Source organism: Plecotus auritus (assembly GCF_963455305.1).
Source record: "Plecotus auritus genome assembly, chromosome: 12".
Classification (NCBI taxonomy): domain Eukaryota; kingdom Metazoa; phylum Chordata; class Mammalia; order Chiroptera; family Vespertilionidae; genus Plecotus; species Plecotus auritus.
In genome coordinates, this window is record NC_137778.1 from 13,093,592 (window position 1) to 13,112,653 (window position 19,062).

A 19,062-nucleotide genomic window follows, 5' to 3' on the forward strand; every position below is an offset into this window, starting at 1 on the left:
GGCCCACTCTGAGCCAGGCCCTGTGCCAGACGCTGGGCGATGGCAGCCAGCAAAAGAGGCCAGGTGAGGTCAGGTGCTCGCCCACATGAAGCCTACATCCCAGCGTCAGCAATTGCTAGGGCATTGCTTACAGGAATAAAACACACACTGGAAACAACCAAAGTGCCCTGTGATAGAGGACTGGATAAAGAAGATGTGATGCATCTACACAATGGAATACTACTCAGCCATAAGAAAGGATGAAATAATGTCGTTTACAACAACATGGATGGACCTTGAGAACATTATGCTAAGTGAAATAAGTCAGACAGCAAAAGCTAAGAACCATATGATTTCACTCATATGTGGGATATAAAACTGAAACTTATGAACACAAACAGCAGTGTAGGGAGAAGGGAGTCCTAATATTAGGTGACAGGAGAAGATTTGACTTTGGGTGGTGGGCACCTGGTGCTATATACAGATTTTATAACTTAGAAATTTGCACATGAAACCTATATGTTCATGCTGACCAATGTCACCCCAATAAAATTTAACTAAGAAAACAACAACACGGGGGAGTCTGGACTCTCGGGCGGAGACTCGGGAGCCGGGGAAGGCGGAAGACTGAAAGTCCGCTCGCGCCAGTGCGCACAAAGGCTGCGGGAGGCTGCCACAGGCTTTCCCTAGCGGAAGGGACTGAGAGGCTCCTGACGGCACAAAACCCCAGTTCTGACTGAAGTGAGCCCCAGTTCTGACTGCAGTGAACCCCAGTTCCAGGCGAGCCCCCGGGGACCCACGCTCTTGTGGGGGGAGTCTGGACTCTCGGGCGGAGACTCGGGAGCCGGGGAAGGCGGAAGACTGAAAGTCCGCTCGCGCCAGTGCGCACAAAGGCTGCGGGAGGCAGCCACAGGCTTTCCCTAGCGGAAGGGAGTGAGAGGCTCCTGACGGCACCAAACACCAGTTCTGACTGAAGTGAGCCCCAGTTCTGACTGCAGTGAACCCCAGTTCCAGGCGAGCCCCTGGAGACCCACGATCTTGTGGGGGGAGTCTGGACTCTCGGGCGGAGACTCGGGAGCCGGGGAAGGCGGAAGACTGAAAGTCCGCTCGCGCCAGTGTGCACAAAGGCTGCGGAGGCTGCCACAGGCTTTCCCTAGCAGAAGGGAGTCAGAGGCTCCTGACGGCACTGAACACCAGTTCTGACTGAAGTGAGCCCCAGTTCTGACTGCAGTGAACCCCAGTTCCAGGTGAGCCCCCGGAGACCCACGCTCTTGTGGGGGGAGTCTGGACTCTCGGGCGGAGAATCGGGAGCCGGGAAGGCAGAGGACTGAAAGCACACACGTGCTAGCAAGGGCAAGGCTGATGGGAAGCCAAGACTGAGACTCCACCCCATCCAAGCTGAGCACAGAGGCTATTGCAATTTGGCAAGTCTAATCCTATAAGGCTGTCTCCAGCACCGGACTTCTCCCAGCATAGACACAGCTGATCCTTACAGCCAACTGGCCTGGAGGTCAATTCTTCCCAGTGATACCAACAACAATAAAGACTTAATTACAACAAGGCTGTACACACAGTCCACAAAGGGGTGCACCAAGAGTGTCCACCTCAGGTTAACTGGGGAGGCAGACCCACTGGGCCAAATTGGAAACCTAGCACACAAATCTACCAACTCAGGGAAGCAGTGAAAATGCGGCGTCTAAGAATCAGATCACAAACGAAAGAAATGGAGGAAAACAAACGACTGGATATAGAATTCAAAACCACGGTTATAAGGCTTTTTAAGAATATCCTAGAAAAGGCCGATAAATATAACGAGACCCTCGAAGAGATGAAAAAGGACCAACTAGAAATTAAACATACACTGACTGAAATAAAAAATATTATACAGAGACCCAAAAACAGACAAGAGGAACACAAAAATCAAGTCAAAGAATTGAAATACAAAGAAGCAAAAAACACTCAACCGAAAAAGCAAAAAGCAAAAAAAAAAATCCAAAAAGTTGAAGATAATGTAAGAAGACTCTGGGACAACTTCAAGCGTACCAACATCAGAATTATGGGGGTGCCAGAAGAAGAGAGAGAGCAAAATACTGAAAACCTATTTGAAGAAATAATGACCGAAAACTTCCCCCACCTGGTGAAAGAAATAGACTTACAAGTCCAGGAAGCCCACAGAACCCCAAACAAAAGGAATCCAAAGAGGACTACACCAAGACACATCATAATTAAAATGCCAAGAGCAAAAGACAAAGAGAGAATATTAAAAGCAGCAAGAGAAAAACAGTTAGTTACCTACAGGGGAGCACCCATACGACTGTCAGCTGACTTTTCAACGGAAACTATGCAGGCCAGACGGGAGTGGCAAGAAATTTTCAATGTGATGAATAGCAAGAACCTACAACCAAGATTACTCTACCCAGCAAAGCTATCATTCAGAATTGAAGGGCAGATAAAGAGTTTCACAGACAAGAAAAAGCTAAAGGAGTTCATCACCACCAAACCAGTATTATATGAAATGCTGAAAGGTATTCTTAAAGAAGAGGAAGAAGAAAAAAGGAAAGATAAAAATTATGAACAACAAATACATATCTATCAACAAGTGAACCTAAAAATCAAGTGAATTAAAAACCTGAGGAACAGAATAATCTGGTGAATACAATAGAATCAGGGGCATAGAAAGGGAGTGGACTGATAATTCTCAGGGGGAAAGGGGTATGGGGGGGTTCATAAAGAGACTGGACAAAAATCATACACCTATGGATGAGGACAGTGGGGGGTAGGTAAGGGCAGAAGGTGGGGTGGGAAATGGCTGGAGGGGAACTATGGGGGAAAAAAGGAGAAATAATTGTAATAATCTGAATAAAGATTTATTTAAAAAAAAATAAAATAAAAATAAAATAAAATGGAAAAAAAAAAAAAAAAGAAAACAACAACACGGAAAGCAACCTGAATATTCACCACTAGCAACAAGTTCTTTAATTGTAGTGCAATACTATGTAAATTTGTATACATACTCACTATAAAAATCCTATGTTCAAAGGAAAAATAATTTAGAGGACAGTATATATAGTATGAGCCCAACTGTGCTTACAGAAAGGGGTTTTCAGCTTTTATCTTATACACTTCGGAACTGCTTACTGTACCATGAGCTTGGTGTAAATTTTATTAGTATAAAAAGAAAAGTAAGGGATAGGTCTCTACCTGTAGCAAAAACAAAATAGTTCTCCTCTGACTTCAGGAGGATAGAGCTTGTCTCAACTTCCCAAGTAAACAAACAAGTTCAAATGACTAAACCAACTAAACTACCGAATTCAAACTACTAAATACCATGGTGGGGGTGGGCTGTTGTTTTTTGTTGTTTAATTTGGCTTGTTGATCTACCTACAAAATTGTCAATTGTTTAAAACTTTGTTAAGTCCACAAAGTAGGTGTGAGAGAGGCACTCTCATATACTGTTGGTGGAAAGGGGTATGGTTCTTGTATTCATTTTAACTGGTTTTCACAATTGATTTTTTTAAATCTAGTCCTTCACTTTTCATTTTGTCTACAGCAATTTGACAACATGTATCAATAGCCTTAACAAGTGTTCCTATCATTACACCCAGCAAATATAATGCAGTCACAGATATAAATACTAATATAAATATGTATGTGTGTGTGTGTGTGTGTATATATATATATATATATATATATATATGCACATATGGCAGGATATTTTTCAACATGGCTATGAACATATAAGCAAAGTTACCAATGTTGCAAATAGTTAGCTGACATATGCCTGAAAGTCAGAATCCAAATAATGTCTGGCATACTTGATTTTACTACTATAGGAGTTATAAATTATTTAATGTTTTTCCATGAAGATGTCTGGCTCAGGAACTCCCATGTAATACATATATGTAATAAATCCTTTATTTCTGGCATTATAAAATCACTCTTGCCCTACAGGCTCTAAGTAAATGCTGAGCAATATTTAACGAATATTATTTTGAAGGGGTGCCAAATCACTGGCCCATACTGGGCACACATTTGTCTCAGTCCATCCTTGGAGAGACAGCTGGCCTTATATGGAGAAGTCACCAGGAAATAAGGCAACCTCAGGATGTCCCAGAGCGAGTGTGGTTATGCCAAACCTGCTTCTCTCAGCACACCTGACCCTCTTCTTCTCTATTAGCCTCTGCTTCATTTGGTGCATAGTTCAGCCTGGCTGCCACATCCCTTTCTCAACCTAACAACTCTCAATATGCTTTTGACTTCTGCCTCATTGCCAACTCTCTTGGTCTCTCAATCTCCCAACGCCAAATTCCTTCCAGAGAAGAGGTGTCTAACTGGCTCAGCTGAATTGTATAAGTCAATCCCATAAGTCACTCAACTGAGAGAGGGACAATTATTGACACAGGTCTAATCAGCAAGGCCACAGGAGGGCAGGGTTAGGCTACAAGAAGGGGAGGCAGGGGTAGATATGTCTGACCCCCCTGTGCATCCAGGGATAATCATCCTTAAATATTGCTCTGTTGGCTCAGGTTGCCAAACTTGAGCAGAATGGGACAGCTTTGTGTCAGGGAGCAGCTATGGCAGCCTGACTTGGGATGTCAAGACCGAGATGAGACAAGAAGGGCATCCAGACAAGAGGCAGCAATGGTAGTTTGGTGTATACCAGGAACCTGTTTCACACCAGACCAAGGAGGATGTCCATGCAGCACCTGGCATGGGATGTCAATAATAGAGGCGACAAGGGCCTCTGCAAGGGAGACTACAAGGGGGCAGCTCAATGGGGAGTAAAGAGGGCATCCTTGTGGCCTGGCATGGGGTTCAGTGCCCAGTGGGGATGAGGAGGATGTCCACAGAGAAGGCGAAGATACAACTGATGGATAACCACATACTGGGGGGCATTAATCAAATAAATAATATATGTTGAGGATCAGGTTCTCACTGTCAGTGTTACAAGTATGAAAAGGAAGAAAAATAGAATGAACCCTGTGATCCTGCCAAAAAAAATGCATAGCCTGAATCTAATCATGAGGAAACAACAGAAAAAAATCAAAACCGGGGGACATTCATCAGCAGGGTGCTAGTAAATGTTTAACAACTACCTCTCCAAAAGGTGACAATCAAAAAATGTTATGTGTAGCATTTCCATGTATAAGAACCTCATGATGGCCATTTCGACATGCCCTCAGCCTGCCCGTAAAAATCCGTGGAAATTGAGCAATCAGCTCTCATGATGCAGTAGGAGTCAGCTTCAGCAAATCACCTTGTACAGAATTATTGGCAGTACTCAACAGTGTCAAGGTCATAAAAGTCAAGGAAATACTGGGTAATGTGCCAGCTTAAAGGTAGCTCAGGAGTGATGACAACATATGAGTCTCAATCGGATCTTTAGCTATAAATGAAATTATGAGGACAAGTACAAAACTTGAATGTATCTAGTCCACTAGTGTTAATGTAGTAGGCTAAATGGTGGCCCTCAAAAAGACATGTCTATGTCCTACCTTCCTGAACCTGTGTACGTGAGTCACTCCTCCACAATTCAGGTTCAAGCGCCCGTTGCACAGGTAGTAGTAAAGCCAAAACATTGCGACACTGATGTTTCTTTGATTTGGACAAAGCAAGAGGACAGGAGAGCAAGATTTCTCAAATCCATTTCTCTAAAAAAGCAAACATAATGAGTGTTTATGCAGCTAGGGGATTTGGGAGGGGGTGTTTCAGGGAACTGGGAGAGAAGTCTGTGTTTCTTGAGTTATAGATGACGCTTATATGTATCAGACTCCTGGGCGTCAGCAGCTGCTCACAGCTAACTTGAAGACATTCTTTCCCTCCACAAAACAAACTCATAAATTCTCTTTATGGCCCTGAAGGTATCTCCTCCTGCTTGACAAAGAGACACCCTGTTAGCAGGTAATGACTAACTTCATGAGAACAAAAGGAGTTGAGCAGAGAGAGTGGTTAACATAAGAACAAAGGCCTAATTAAGAATTAAATTAGCTGCCAAAAATAGTAGAGGCGTTAAAATCACTGATCTGCTGCCTCCTGCACAGCCCACATTGGGGATCATGCCCTGACTGGGAATACAAGCCATGACCTCCAGGTTCATTGATCAATGCTCAACCACTGAGCCACCCCCAGCCGGGCCGGCAGAGAGCTCTTGCCAAACTCTTGGATCCCCAGATATCTTTGGTTGGAGGTGAAAGAGTTAGCAGCTGTGGGATTACATGGCTCTTTTTTAGTCCCTCTTATTTACTAACCTTACTAAAATGTAACCAATCCGCTCTGCCACCCCGCTCAGGTCTTTGGATCAGCCCTAAGGTAGTCAGTAGCCCAGTGGTACCAGGTAGTCTGGCTGGACATTCTGTGTTGCACACCATTAGAGTCAAATCCCAAGCCAAAACTCATGATTCAGGCTGGAGTTGGAGTGGTTCCCTAAAGAGATTTGTTTGTATTTTTTTAAGAGTTCTTTATACATTAAGGTTGGAAAAGAAATTTTTTTTTAATTTTACAATTCATTTAATGGCAACTGGTAATCATGAAATTAACAGTGGTTATCTTCAAGTTATTGCACTAGCTGTCCTGCCATTTCCTGAGGTTGATCATAGATATCAGACTTGGCTTATCACCAGCATTTAGAAAACCAGACCTAGGGCAAGAACTAGGTCTGGGGACACATGCATGGTCTTAATATAGCGAATGTTTAGCCTGCCTTGATTATTACAAAATCAGAACAGCGAGAATATTTGCAGAGAAATTTTTTTCTTTATATAAATTCAACACAGCATGATAATCTCTATAGGGAGCAGAGAGAAACTATGCCTTAAAGCAGGCGTCCTCAAACTACGGCCCGTGGGCCACATGCGGCCCGCTGAGGACATTTATCTGGCCCGCTGGGTGCCGCTGCCTGTCCTGCTTAGCAGCCGACTCGTGCCCGGCCCGCACTGCGCATAGGAATTTGTTCATAGTTTTTTTTTTTTAACTATAGTCTGGCCCTTCAACGGTCTGAGGGACAGTGAACTGGCCCCCTGTTTAAAAAGTTTGAGGACCCCTGCCTTAAAGGGTTAAGGGACACCATAGGAGTTAAAACACCTGCTACAGATAAAGCCAAAATCAGCTGAAATGGATCACCTCATTAACCTATTTATTTATTATTTAGGGAAAATGGCTAGTCCACTTGTTGCTCCCTATTCTGCAAGCAAGTTTGCTCTCGATGGGTTTTTCTCCTCCGTCAGGATGGAATATTCAGTGACAAAGGTCAATGTGTCAATCACTCTCTGTATCCTCGGCCTCATAAACACAGGTAAGGTCAAGAGATTGGAATAAATGGCCTGCAGATGGATTATCTGCCTTACCATTGTGGATAGAGGGTGGTAAACTCCCCGATTCATGTGTAATGACCTAAAAGCCAATGAGAGCACTAAGTCCTCATTTAATGAAGTGCTCTTGTCACTAGTGGGGCCTCTGACTACTCTTTGAACCCTTCTTTCCATTCTTACCCCCAGATATGCTGAGTGACACCACACGCATCACTTGATCCTATTCTGAACACCTTATATCCTCTTGGACTCACAATGGCCATTACTTTCCTATATGAGACTTACCAAATACAAGTTTTTCTTAATAACATCACTAGTAATAAGACATATCAAATATGAACCCTTTGATATGCTGCACTGAAAAAGACACAGCAGTGTGTTCATAGTATTCTTGCCAAAAATGCATCACCTCAATCCAATTATAAGAAAACAATGGACCCATGAGAGACAAGGAAAGACTGAAGAGCTATCACAGATTGGATGGGAAATAAGAAGAACTTAATAGTAAGTGAAATCCTGGATAAGATCCTAGATCATAAAAAAAGGTATTAGTGAAAAAATAAGGCCTGTAGTTTAGCTAGTAATAGTGTTCCAATTACACCACACCTGTTCTTGATAATTGTGCAATGGTTATGTATGATATTATGATTAGGGGAAGCAGGGTGACGAATGTAAGGGAATACTTTGCATAATTTTTATAATTTTTCCATAAGCCCAAATGCAAGTTTATCTAAAACATGTGGCAAGTATGATAAGAAACTTTGTTTAAAGAGTAATTGATTTAACTGAGTAGCAGTTATAGAACAAGAGAGCGAAAAAGGCAGAGATGCACAGTGAAACAAGGAAGAGATAGAGAGAAGCTGTGCAAAAAGAACATGAAAAGCTGAAAGGTGAGAGAAGATAATAGTTTCCTTCTAAGTGAAAGTGGATAATGTTGACAAGGAATCAAAGGCCTAGATTCTTGTCCTCTTCCTTTGGCGAGTCAGTAAATCATCATGCAGCACTCTTTTTGACTTCTCTCTGTTCTGCTCGTCCACATTACTCCCTCACCCCCAACCAAAACACCCAAGAGAAGAACATGACTCAAATCTCTCAACTAATTCGCTCTAACTGCCCCCACAAATCTTCACCCAGGAAGACAGGGCCTGTATTAAGCCTCTCTTTGCCCAACAGACCCTAAGCCTACCCAGTCTTCTCCATGTGTTCCCTTTAGGGCCCATGGGCCTTTCCGAGTAAGCACTGGCAAACAGCCCCTATCAGCTAAGTTGTTGGGGTCAGCAGGCCTTTCAATGATGCAGGCTCTACTAGTCTTGGATAACCCCACACTTCTCTTGTCATTTAACAGACTCAGCCATGAATGCAGTGTCTGGGATACTCAACATAGATGCATCTCCCAAGGAAGAGTGTGCCCTGGAGATCATCAAAGGGGGAGCTCTGCGCCAAGAGGAAGTGTATTATGGCAAATCAGGATGGACCAATCTCCTGCTGAGAAATCCAGGGAGGAACATCATAGAATTTCTCAGCCTAAGAAGTTATAATATGGAAAAATTTATAAACAACTAGAAACGTCCTTAGGGTTTGGCAGGATAAGGGAGCTTGGGACTGTTCTGCCAGACGTTTATCTAAGCTCCATCCATGAAGGCATCTACTCAAAGAGATGAATGAGTCAGTCTCCCCAGAGAGTTGCAAGTCATGCCTCATGTCTCCCAATCTGAAGGAGTTCCTCTAACACTTGCACAGTGCACATGTGATTATACTAAATGTCATGAAGCTGCAGTATCTATGAGGTTTTTGTTGTTTGTTTGTTTGTTTTTGCTTAGCCCCTTCCCCTTTTTCATTCAGCCCTGCAGCCCCTCTCCCCTCTAATAGCTGTCAGTCTGTTCTCTATGAGTCTGTTTCTATTTTGTTAGTTTATTTTGTTCGTTAGATTCCACATATGGTACTTGTCTTTCTTTAACTGGCTTATTTCACTTAGCATAATACTCTCTAGGCCCATCCACGCTGTTGCAAAAGGTAAGATTTCCTTCTTTTCTATGGGAACCTGCAGTTGTGAAGTTGTTAGTCACCGTAGGTATAAAATTATAAAATAGTTATATCAAATTTACCTCATATATAATAATGTTCTGGTGCTTAGTATAATAAATTGTAATAGAGGTCACATAAACTTTCCAAATCATAACTGGTAGCTGTAACTTTAGTCCATTCAGTATGGTGCCTTTAAAACCATAACCTTTACAAGTAAAAATTATCAGTATTCATTTCTCATTTTATGGTTTGAATCTTTTCGTTGTTTTTGAGTTGAAGAAATCACCCTACTCTTCATTTAATTGACATAATGTCTTCACTAGTCTGAAAAAGTGTATTTCAGATCCTTTTTCTATTCTTTGTTATTGCTCCTCTAGGAAGGAGGACCCCTGGGTCTGAATCACTAGGGAAAGCCCCCCAGAGTGGAGGTCTCCAGAAACTTGAGCCACACAGCCTATGCTCGTCCGTTGCACTCAGAGTGCATAAAGCATCAATGCTTTACATGTGAATGCGCAACTGTTTTTTAGACATTTGGAGAGAAGGAGTTGGAGTTCAAATCCTGCCATTCACACATTTAATCATTCCTTCGGTCAACAAGTATTTATCCAACACTTGCCAGGTATCACCTGAATATAACCAAATAGAAAACAAGACTTCAGTTACATTAACAACTCAACAAAACCCTTGTTAAGCCCCAAACTTGAAAAAGATGGCGAATTGGATAATTTTAATAGAGTTTAATAACGAGGGGGTTATTTACAACAAGTGTGGGCAAGGGCAATCACAAGAGATAACGTGTATATCAGGGCCCGTTGAGGCGTTTCCAAGCCTGGGCCCGCCATGGTAGGAGGGACAACAGGAGAGAACTGTTATGAAAACCCAGAGATAAAAAGAACTGTTTGGAGAGTGCCGTGTGACAGGAGCTATGCCATTCAGTTAAAGAATGCAACCAGCCCACTAAGGATCCTGAAGGAGGAATCTGGAGGAATAAATACCCCAGCCTCACACTCGTCACTCTCTGATTTCTTGCTGATATTTCCTATTAGCTGAGCAGAGGCGCAAGGGAGCAGATTGATATAAACTAAACAGGTCAGCTTTCCCCATGCACAGAGCAGGGTGGAAAAGAATGGAGAGTGTTCTGGAGAGACAGACTGTATATCCAGCATGAACTCAACGCTCCCAAACGTAGTGCTTCCATGGTTAGGGATTCAAGGGCACAAAAAATTATGTCTGAGAACTGAAATCATTGAGGGCTCCTAGCTTACCGTCTTCATTAGCATGACATTACAATTGCATTGTCTTTATCAGCTTGACTTTACTACTCCAAGCAATGTTTGTCCAGGAAGATAAATGTTGCAAATCCATTTTAAATGCTCAACTTTTCAACAGACAGCATAAAATGACCGTTAACCTTTCATGAGTCTTTGGAACCTTCACCTCACTATGCTCACCAATCCCAAGCCACTGCATCATGATCCTTACCCAATCCTAGCCAAGCCACCACACTGAATACCCACCTGAAACTAAATCCAATACTCATCAATTCCCCAACTTTGCTCTCCCTATTCTTTTTTAAAATATATATAATGATTTCAGTGAGGAAGGGAGAGGGAGATAGAAACATCAATGATAACAGAGAATCATTGATCGGCTGCCTCCTGCATGCCCCACACCAGGGATCGAGCCCACAACCTGAGCATGTGCCCTGGCCAGGGATGGAACTGTGACCTCATAGCTCATAGATCAATGCTCAACCACTAAGCCACGCTGGCCAGCATTTCTTTGTGGATTCCAAAAGCAATTCCACTCTTACTGAGTGCGCCCTGTTGCATGTTCCTAACATTTCGGAGAAAGAAGGAAGACTAAGTTTCCATTCATTCAGTGTGTATCATCTAACTCCAAAGACCTCCCTTAGCCATGTCTCTTTCAGAGTGCTTCCTCCTGGCTCCACCTCTAATATGACTCTGACACCCAGGGAATTCAGCTCCCTTTGGCCTTCTCCTCCCCTCATTGATCATGCAAAGTGGATTCTGACTCTAGCTTGAAGCCATCCAGCAATTTTTTTAAGAAAACAAAGATATTCTCTTACTGCAAGAACCTGTTAGGAAAATAAAAAATTTTCTAAACATTACATTCGTGGTTAGGGCTAACCCCAACCAAAAACTTAAAAACCTTAATGTCTACCCATGGGACATCAATATTATGAAATCACTATATCATGACAGAAAGGGATGAGGCAGATTTCTGTGTACGCACATGCAAGGATCTTCATGACATACTGTTAAGTGTATAAAACAAGTTGCTTACAAATATGTATAATATAATCCATTTTTGTTAAAATATTATACACATACATGCCTTTCCGTTACATGTGTGTTCAGTATAAATCAGCAGCTCCCTGATTCTGCTCACTCGTCACTTACTGAACTGCATGGGGGAAGTAAAAGAAGCTATGAAACAATATTGATGTTGTTAATAAATGAAACCTTTGACCTTTCCAAGGATGTGTTCGTGAATGTTTAACAACTGGCGCTCCAGAAAAAGCAAAGGAAAGGGGAAAAGCCCTGATTTGTGATATTTGCTATGCCCATGATGTAAACACTCTCACCATGGTGGATTTCAAGCCACCAGTTGACATCACCCAGTGTTAATGAGAAGAGATATGCACCAGCAGCTCTCTCAAACCTGTTCAGCCGGCTCCAGCTGCACCGCCCTGACTTTCTCTCTCCACATTCTTGACATAAGTAGCTGTTCTTAAAGGCCCAGCACAATGCCTCTCTCCCCCTCCAAGGACTTGAAAGTAACAGAACAGCTTATTTCTACCACTGCCAGGGAAAGAGGGGGAACAAGGGCTCCCAAAGAGGGGATATTCACACCCTTCAACTCTCAAGGTGCCCGTGTCTTGCATGAAGTCAGCAGCCTTAACTAAAGGGTCAGCGAGTTGACCTTCATGTTTGCTAGCACTGCACTCCTCTGGGAGCAACAGAAAAACCCACTGTCAGTGGCTGAAGCAAGTAGACATTTATTTTCCTCCCATCACAAGACGTCTGGGAAGGACAGACCAGGGCCTTACGGAGCTGGCTCCTTCTGTCTTTCCATTCAACTATCCATCCTCCTCCTTGTCACTGCGTGGTCACAGGACATCTGCTCTACTCTCAGCATCACGCTGTGTTGGGGCAAGAAAAACAGGAATAGGAAGGGCGAAAGATGCACATGGGCATGCCAGATGAATCGGGCCCAGAGGAAGAGCCCACTGGGAAGCCCTATCCAGGACTTCAGCTCACATCCCCGGGGCTAGACACACATCGCATGATCACCTCTCCCTTTAAGAGAGGTTGAGAAATGGAGCACATTCCCACCCCCCAAACACGGGGTTCTGTTAGGCCACCAGTAGTATTTGTCACAAACTAAGAGGGATGGGAACAGGGGAGATGTAAGGGATAAGGCAGACGAGAAAAGAGAGAATTTTCAAAAAGGCACAACAGGACTTAGAATCCCAAGCTCACAGGAGGGAAAACCCAGGAGAAGCAGCTCTGCACAGATCCAGAACACACGGGGTGAGGACATGGACCTGGAGCAACAGATAATGTCCCCGGGGGCGGAGGGGCAGATGGATTTTGGAAAAAAAAAAACAAAAAACAAAAAAAAAAACAGAAAAACGCCAGGTCAAAACCCACTGGGTTGGAGAGGCTTTGGCGATGGGAGTCTCTGAGAAGGAAGACGGGAAACAGAAGCCAGAGGGGAGGGCACATTGGCCTGTGGAAACTGAGGGACAAATTAAAAAAAAAAAAAAAAAAAACAACCCACACCCATGAGACCTGAGGCCTGAAGGACCCAGAAAACCAGAGTGCTGACGTGTCTATCTGTGCCCTGCTTGGCTCACCTGGGACTGTTGGGTTGGTGGACCTTCCTGCTACTGTCCTTGGACAGTCCTGTAGGCCCTGAATTCCAGGTAACAGTGAAGGAAGAGCTATGCCACCCAGGGCCAAAGAGCAACGCTGTTCAAAGGAAAGACCTTCTTTTCACAGGCCTCCTTTTCGCCGTTAGAGGCAGCATCGCCACCTAGTGGCTGGTGGTGGTGTGCGCCTCACTGCACCACAATTTCTTTCCCCAATTCGTGCCTTCGCTCTTTCTGCTCTAGGGCTACCGCCAGCTCTTCACAGCCTGCCTCCTTCTGAGTCACCGCCTAGGGCAGACAAACAGACCTAGTGCGGGCCGGGCGGGCCGGGCCGGGGCGGGACTCAGTCATCTGGTAGGGCCACCTGGTAGCAGCCAAAGACACCATTGGCTTTGAGCTATGGGGAGCTAGAGCTGTTCAATAGCGACAGCTAGCGGTCACCCTCCAAAGCAAGGTGCTCTGAGCCTCACAGGGAAAGAAAGCTCAAGGTGTGGGGAAATCAGGACCAGATTCTTGGCTGTGAGTGGAGACTGGCACACATCCAAAGCCATTCTTGGCTAAAATGGTATGTAAAAGCCTTAGCTGGTTTGGCTGAGTGGATAGAGCATCGGCCTGGGGACTGAAGGGTCCCAGGTTCAATTCCAGTCAAGGGCACATACCTGGGTTGTGGGCTTGATCCCCTGTAGGGGGTGTGCAGGAGGCAGCCCATCAATGATTCTCTCTCATCATTGATGTTTCTATCTCCTTCTCCTTTCCTCTCTGAAATCAATAAAAATATGTATTTTAAAAAATAAAAATAAAATGGTACATAGAAAACCCAAGCTCTTTAAAATGATGCTCAAGGACCCTGGCTACCTCCCCAGCCACATCTCGGGCCATGTGCCCTGCTTTTGGTTCCTGAGGACAGAACTGCTGGTACTCAAGGCACTCCGCTGTTCCCACCATGCCGTGACCCATGCCACGACCCATGCCACCTCTTCTACGGAGACAGCTCTTCCCTCTCCGATTATCCGCTGAATCCTGCTCATTCTTTAAGACTCAACTCCACCATTACCTCCTCCAGGAAGCTTCTTGCCTTCACAAGCTGGGATGGGTGCTTTCCCACGGCATCCCATGCCTCTGTCACTTTCTATTTGTCTATCACTTGAGTTCACTACACTCTAATTTACCGAGCACAGATTTAGTCATGTATGAAGTTTTTGATTAATGTTTGAGGAATAAAGGATTCATAGACTCTGATACTAGGGAAGGCTTTGGAGAAAACATATCCACAGGGACAAAACAACTTTGCATTTCAAGGGAGAGGTGTAGATGGGTCTAAAAGTCATTTCACTAGATTCCAGCCTTCTACGCTTTGCGCCACACTACCCTGTTTTTGCCTCTCTGCTAACATCCAGCAGCACGAAGCCCTCAAGCTGTTCCAGCAATGCCCTAAACCCTAGCTCTATTCCTTCCTGCCCACTTCCTGCAAAACCTTCTCTTCCAAACTAAACTGCTTCTCCCGACCTGTGTGGCTCAATGGTTGAGCATCTACCTATGAACCAGGAGGCCACGGTTGTATCCCAGTCAGGGCACATGTCTGGGTTTCAGGCTCAATCCCAAGTGGGGGGCGTGCAGGAGACAGCTGATCAATGATTCTCTCTCATCACTGAGGTTTCTATCTCTCCCTCTCCTTCCCTATCTGAAATCAATTAAAAAATATACTTTTTTTAAAAAGAACTAAACTGCTTCTTCACGGAACTGCTTCAGCATATCCACTTCTGGGATTTTATCCTAAATATCTTTAAAGAAAAAAAACACACACATAACTGCATACACAAAGATGCTCATTTACAGCATTGTAAAAGCTAAAAATTATAAATGACCAAGTATCCATAAAATTAATTCCTCCATATAATCTCCATAAGAATAAAATTTTCAATCAAAAACTAAAAAGAGCATCACCCCATTGAGATGATTTGGGGTTTTTTTTGTTTGTTTGTTTTTGTTTGTTTGTTTTTTGCTTCATTGTATTAGCAAACACTCCCATAGTTCTATGTTCAGGCACTATTCTACTGTATGAATAGTAAGAGTATAGATAGGCCTATGAGGTAGGAACTATTATGACTTCCACTATTTACTTCAAAAAATACTTGGTTTGCTCTGTCTACAATGGAAGTCAAATGGCTTTCAAGACACTTATTGGGGGGGACACTGTGAGGTACCTCAAATATTCTTCTTCCAAACAGAGTAGTGTGACATATTCTTAAAAGAACTTGCCCAGTTGACTTGAGTTGGGTGAGTGTAAAAAGTTACACATGTTAACTTCTGCCATCATTCCATGGCTGTGGAACAGAAAGACTGTGAAAAAGCCTGGCTGTGAAGCAGTTCTAGGGCCAGGCCTCTCTCTGGCTGGACAGCTCTGCTCTGCTAGATGGTCAGCTCAGCCAGGGAGACACAGTGTTCAGTATTCCATGAAAAGGGAAAGTACACTCTCTGAGCCAGAGGGGAACTGGCTTATATGAACAGGAGTCCCTGACTGGTCCATCCTTATGCAAATAAGGACTCCAAATCCTCACTGTTTGATTGGTCCAAAAGGCACTGTCCTGATGGGTCAGAATAAAGCTGCTCTGATTGGCTGGAGCTGCCACAGCTCTGAATAGATGGTGAAAGCCTTAGTCGCATCCTGGTTGAAACAGGATTTCAGGAATTCCTTTAAAAGGGCTGGTTCAGATGGCGGAAACACAGTGCAGGCAGGCAGGCAGCACAGAGGCAGGCTGTCCAGCCCAGGCTTCTCTGTGAAGTGCAGTTTTTGTGAGAGGCCCCTGTGCAGACATGATCCTAGGTTCTGTTTTTGCTTTTTTGTTTTTTGGTGTTTTGTGTGGGGTTTGTTTGTGTGGTGGTTTTTTGGGGTTTTTTTTGGGGGGGGGGGAGGTGGGAGGGGAAGAGAAACATCAAATTGTTGTTCCACTTATTTATGCATTCATTGGTTGATTTCTTGTATGTGCCCTTTGGAGACTGAACCCACACCTTGGCCTATCTGGATGACACTAACCAACTGAGCTATCCCACCTGGAAGCTAAACTCTGTTTTTTAAAATCTGAGCCCAGTTAGCCACCAGGAGCGCTTTAGTAGGTGTCTTTTTTCTCTGGGTTCACACTGTTATTCATTTTTCTTATGTCTATTAAATTGTACTTACCAGTGGTTAATAATTATCCTGAGCAATGCTGGGTAGACACGGCTACTGTTCAATAATAAGGAAATATTAAACACTACTGGCTTGGTGCATGGATTCATGCACATTGGAAGGAAATTAATTAGAAGAAATATTTTAATATCGATATTCACCATTTCTCTATAATAGAAGTGTCAGAGATGAAAGAAAATTAGTAAAATGTATATGAAAATAATATATAAATTGATTAATAAATAAACAATAACAACAAAGACATGATATAAAAACAACAAAAACATGATATAAAAACAACATTGATAAAAACAATGACTGATAAATTGATTAAACTTATTCTAATATCTCCCTATATACCACATTAAGAGTAAAAACACTTTCAGAGTGCTTGACTAATTTTCCTTGTGATTAAATATTTACAACTTTAACTTTAACGTCACACGCTCTTCAAACTCGAGAGAAAGCAACATATAACTGACCATATCTGAAAACGGGTTCAGGTAGGAATATTCCTACTCTGTCTAGAGTTTGTCCTTGTGATTTATTAATAGTCATCACAAATGCTGGCATCACGGGAAACTGTCTTTGAATTAGTTTAAATGGGAGGCCAGTGTCAGGCGGGGACAAATCAATTCTTGGAATCAGAACAGCCTCTCCTTCCGCAGACACTGTTAATACTTCAGCTTTGATTATGTTAGGTCACAATCTTTGGATAATAAATTGAGTACCATTACAAAGACTCCATTTAGTATTACTGATTTGTTTCATTTTAGTGGCATTCAAATTATTGGGATCTGGTTTATAATGAATGAGCAAGTCCCTTTCAAAAAGAGGTTCTCCATCTTAGTTGCTGAATATGACCGCAACTTTGGTTACACAGGGATGATTATGTCTGCCTGGATCACTATTATGATCATATTTAATCTCCATTGTTACTTCCATGGGAGCAATGCCTTTCACTGCTGCTTCAGATTGGGCTCCTCTTGTACCTCATATAGCATTTCACACACGTGCGACTGGCGCCAGCAAGAGCTTTATATGTATCGCTCATGTGAGAGTCAACGTTTATCTTTATTTTTTATTTTTTATTTTTTATTTTTTATTGATATTTCACAGAGAGGAAGGAGAGGGATAGAAAGTTAGAAACATTGATGAGAGAGAAACATCGATAACCTGCCTCCTGCACACTCTCTATTGGGTATGTGCCCGCAACCAAGGTACATGCCCTTGATCAGAACCAAACCCGGGACCCTTCAGTCCGCAGGCTGACGCTCTATCCACTGAGCCAAACCGGTTAAGGCTCAACGTTTATTTTTAAATAGCCAATGTGTGTCATATGTACTGGCCAGCCGGTCAGATGGATGGACAGTTGGTCACTTAGCCTTTTATATATAAAGGTTATGAAAGATTATGACAACACTGAAAGGTAAAAATATGAAAAAAATGTAAAAACATGAGAAATAGTCATAATATAGTATAAAGAGTATCAAGTGGAAAAAAACACATAATTGTAGGATTACTATGTTTAAAATATGTTTTTAAAATGTACATACAGCAAAAACTAGAAGGGAGTGTGAAAAAATGCAAAACTAATTTATGTGTCAGTGGTAAGGTTAAGGTGATTAATCTTCTATTTTAAAAATTATTTTAGTGGCATCATATCACAATTTTCATGAAAATGAAAAAAGGAAGTAAAGGAAAACCTGAATGTTTTCTGACCCATTGCTCCATGAACCGACTTTCACTGTTCGTCTGCAAAACCCTGAAAGTGCTCTCTGCTGGCAGCCATCGAATATGCCACCGCTTTGTGGAGATCAGTTTTGGGTCCATTTTACTGCATCGATTTAAACAGTCTCTGTTGTGGATAATGGGTTTGCTGAGTATAAAGGAGATTGAACGGTTAGTGCAGAAATGTGTAAAATGTATAGAAAAGGCTCGGGAGAATGTTTTTAGTTTGGAATGTGAGGCTGCCCGGGAAATTATTGGGATAGCTGAGCCAAGGCTGTGGGAAAATGACAGTTTAACCAGGGAGCCGAATCGCCAGTTTCAGAAAGAGGATGACAGTGCTAACTAACCCAGTCTTACCAGAGAGCAAACACCTCTGGAATTAGAGGGTTCATGTGAGTACAGTTACTGCTGTTGAGGCCTCCACATTCTTGGAGTAAGACAAAGGTAATGAGTGGCTCTGCCGGCTGAGGCTATGGTGAGAAAACATTACATAAATGAAGTAAAGTGAGTGGAAGCACATGTTAATGAATAGAATCTTCATATATTTTTCTTTTGTAAAAAATTTTATCTTTATTGTTGAAAGTATTACATATGTCCCCTTTTTCCCCATTGACCTCTTCTAGCCCCCCATCCCCCTGCCCCAGGCCTTCATCACCCTATTGTCTGTGTCCATGAATTGTGCATATATGCATACAAGTTCTTTGGTTGATCTCTTCCCACCTTTCTACCCTCCCTCACCTTCCCTCTGAGATGTTGCAGTCTATTCCATGCCAGAGGCTTCATATTTTAAATTTTGTGTTAAATGATGGTTTTTGGTAGCTCGGTAATTTACAAAAACATATTGCTTTTAAATCAATAATGGAGGTTTTTCCTGACAAACTAAGAGTCCTCAGAGTCCTGTTATTAAATAAGTCACACACACACTGAGGAGAGGAGGGTGTTGTTTCCACTGAGTC

The 19,062-nt window shown here is 42.9% G+C and overlaps 2 protein-coding genes across 3 annotated transcripts in view; one reads left to right on the forward strand and one right to left on the reverse strand.

The window, feature by feature from the left end:
- Positions 1 to 11,810, forward strand: part of HSD11B1 (hydroxysteroid 11-beta dehydrogenase 1) — a 37,061-nt gene extending 25,251 nt beyond the window's left edge. Inside the window, exons 6-7 of one of the 2 annotated variants that reach the window (XM_080647931.1) lie at positions 7,127 to 7,270; positions 8,632 to 11,804. In XM_080647931.1, coding sequence (XP_080504057.1) covers positions 7,127 to 7,270; positions 8,632 to 8,849 — 362 coding nt within the window. In that variant the 3' untranslated portion in view covers positions 8,850 to 11,804. Of the gene's footprint in view, positions 1 to 7,126; positions 7,271 to 8,631 lie in introns of both variants that reach the window. The other variant, XM_080647930.1, reaches the window with a different exon arrangement.
- LAMB3 (laminin subunit beta 3) overlaps positions 1 to 13,305 on the reverse strand; it is a 107,438-nt gene extending 94,133 nt beyond the window's left edge. The window contains exon 1 of the mRNA XM_080647922.1: positions 13,195 to 13,305. The gene's annotated coding sequence lies outside the window, so the exon portion shown is untranslated. The remainder of the gene's footprint in view (positions 1 to 13,194) is intronic.
- Between the last annotated feature and the right edge of the window lie 5,757 nt (positions 13,306 to 19,062).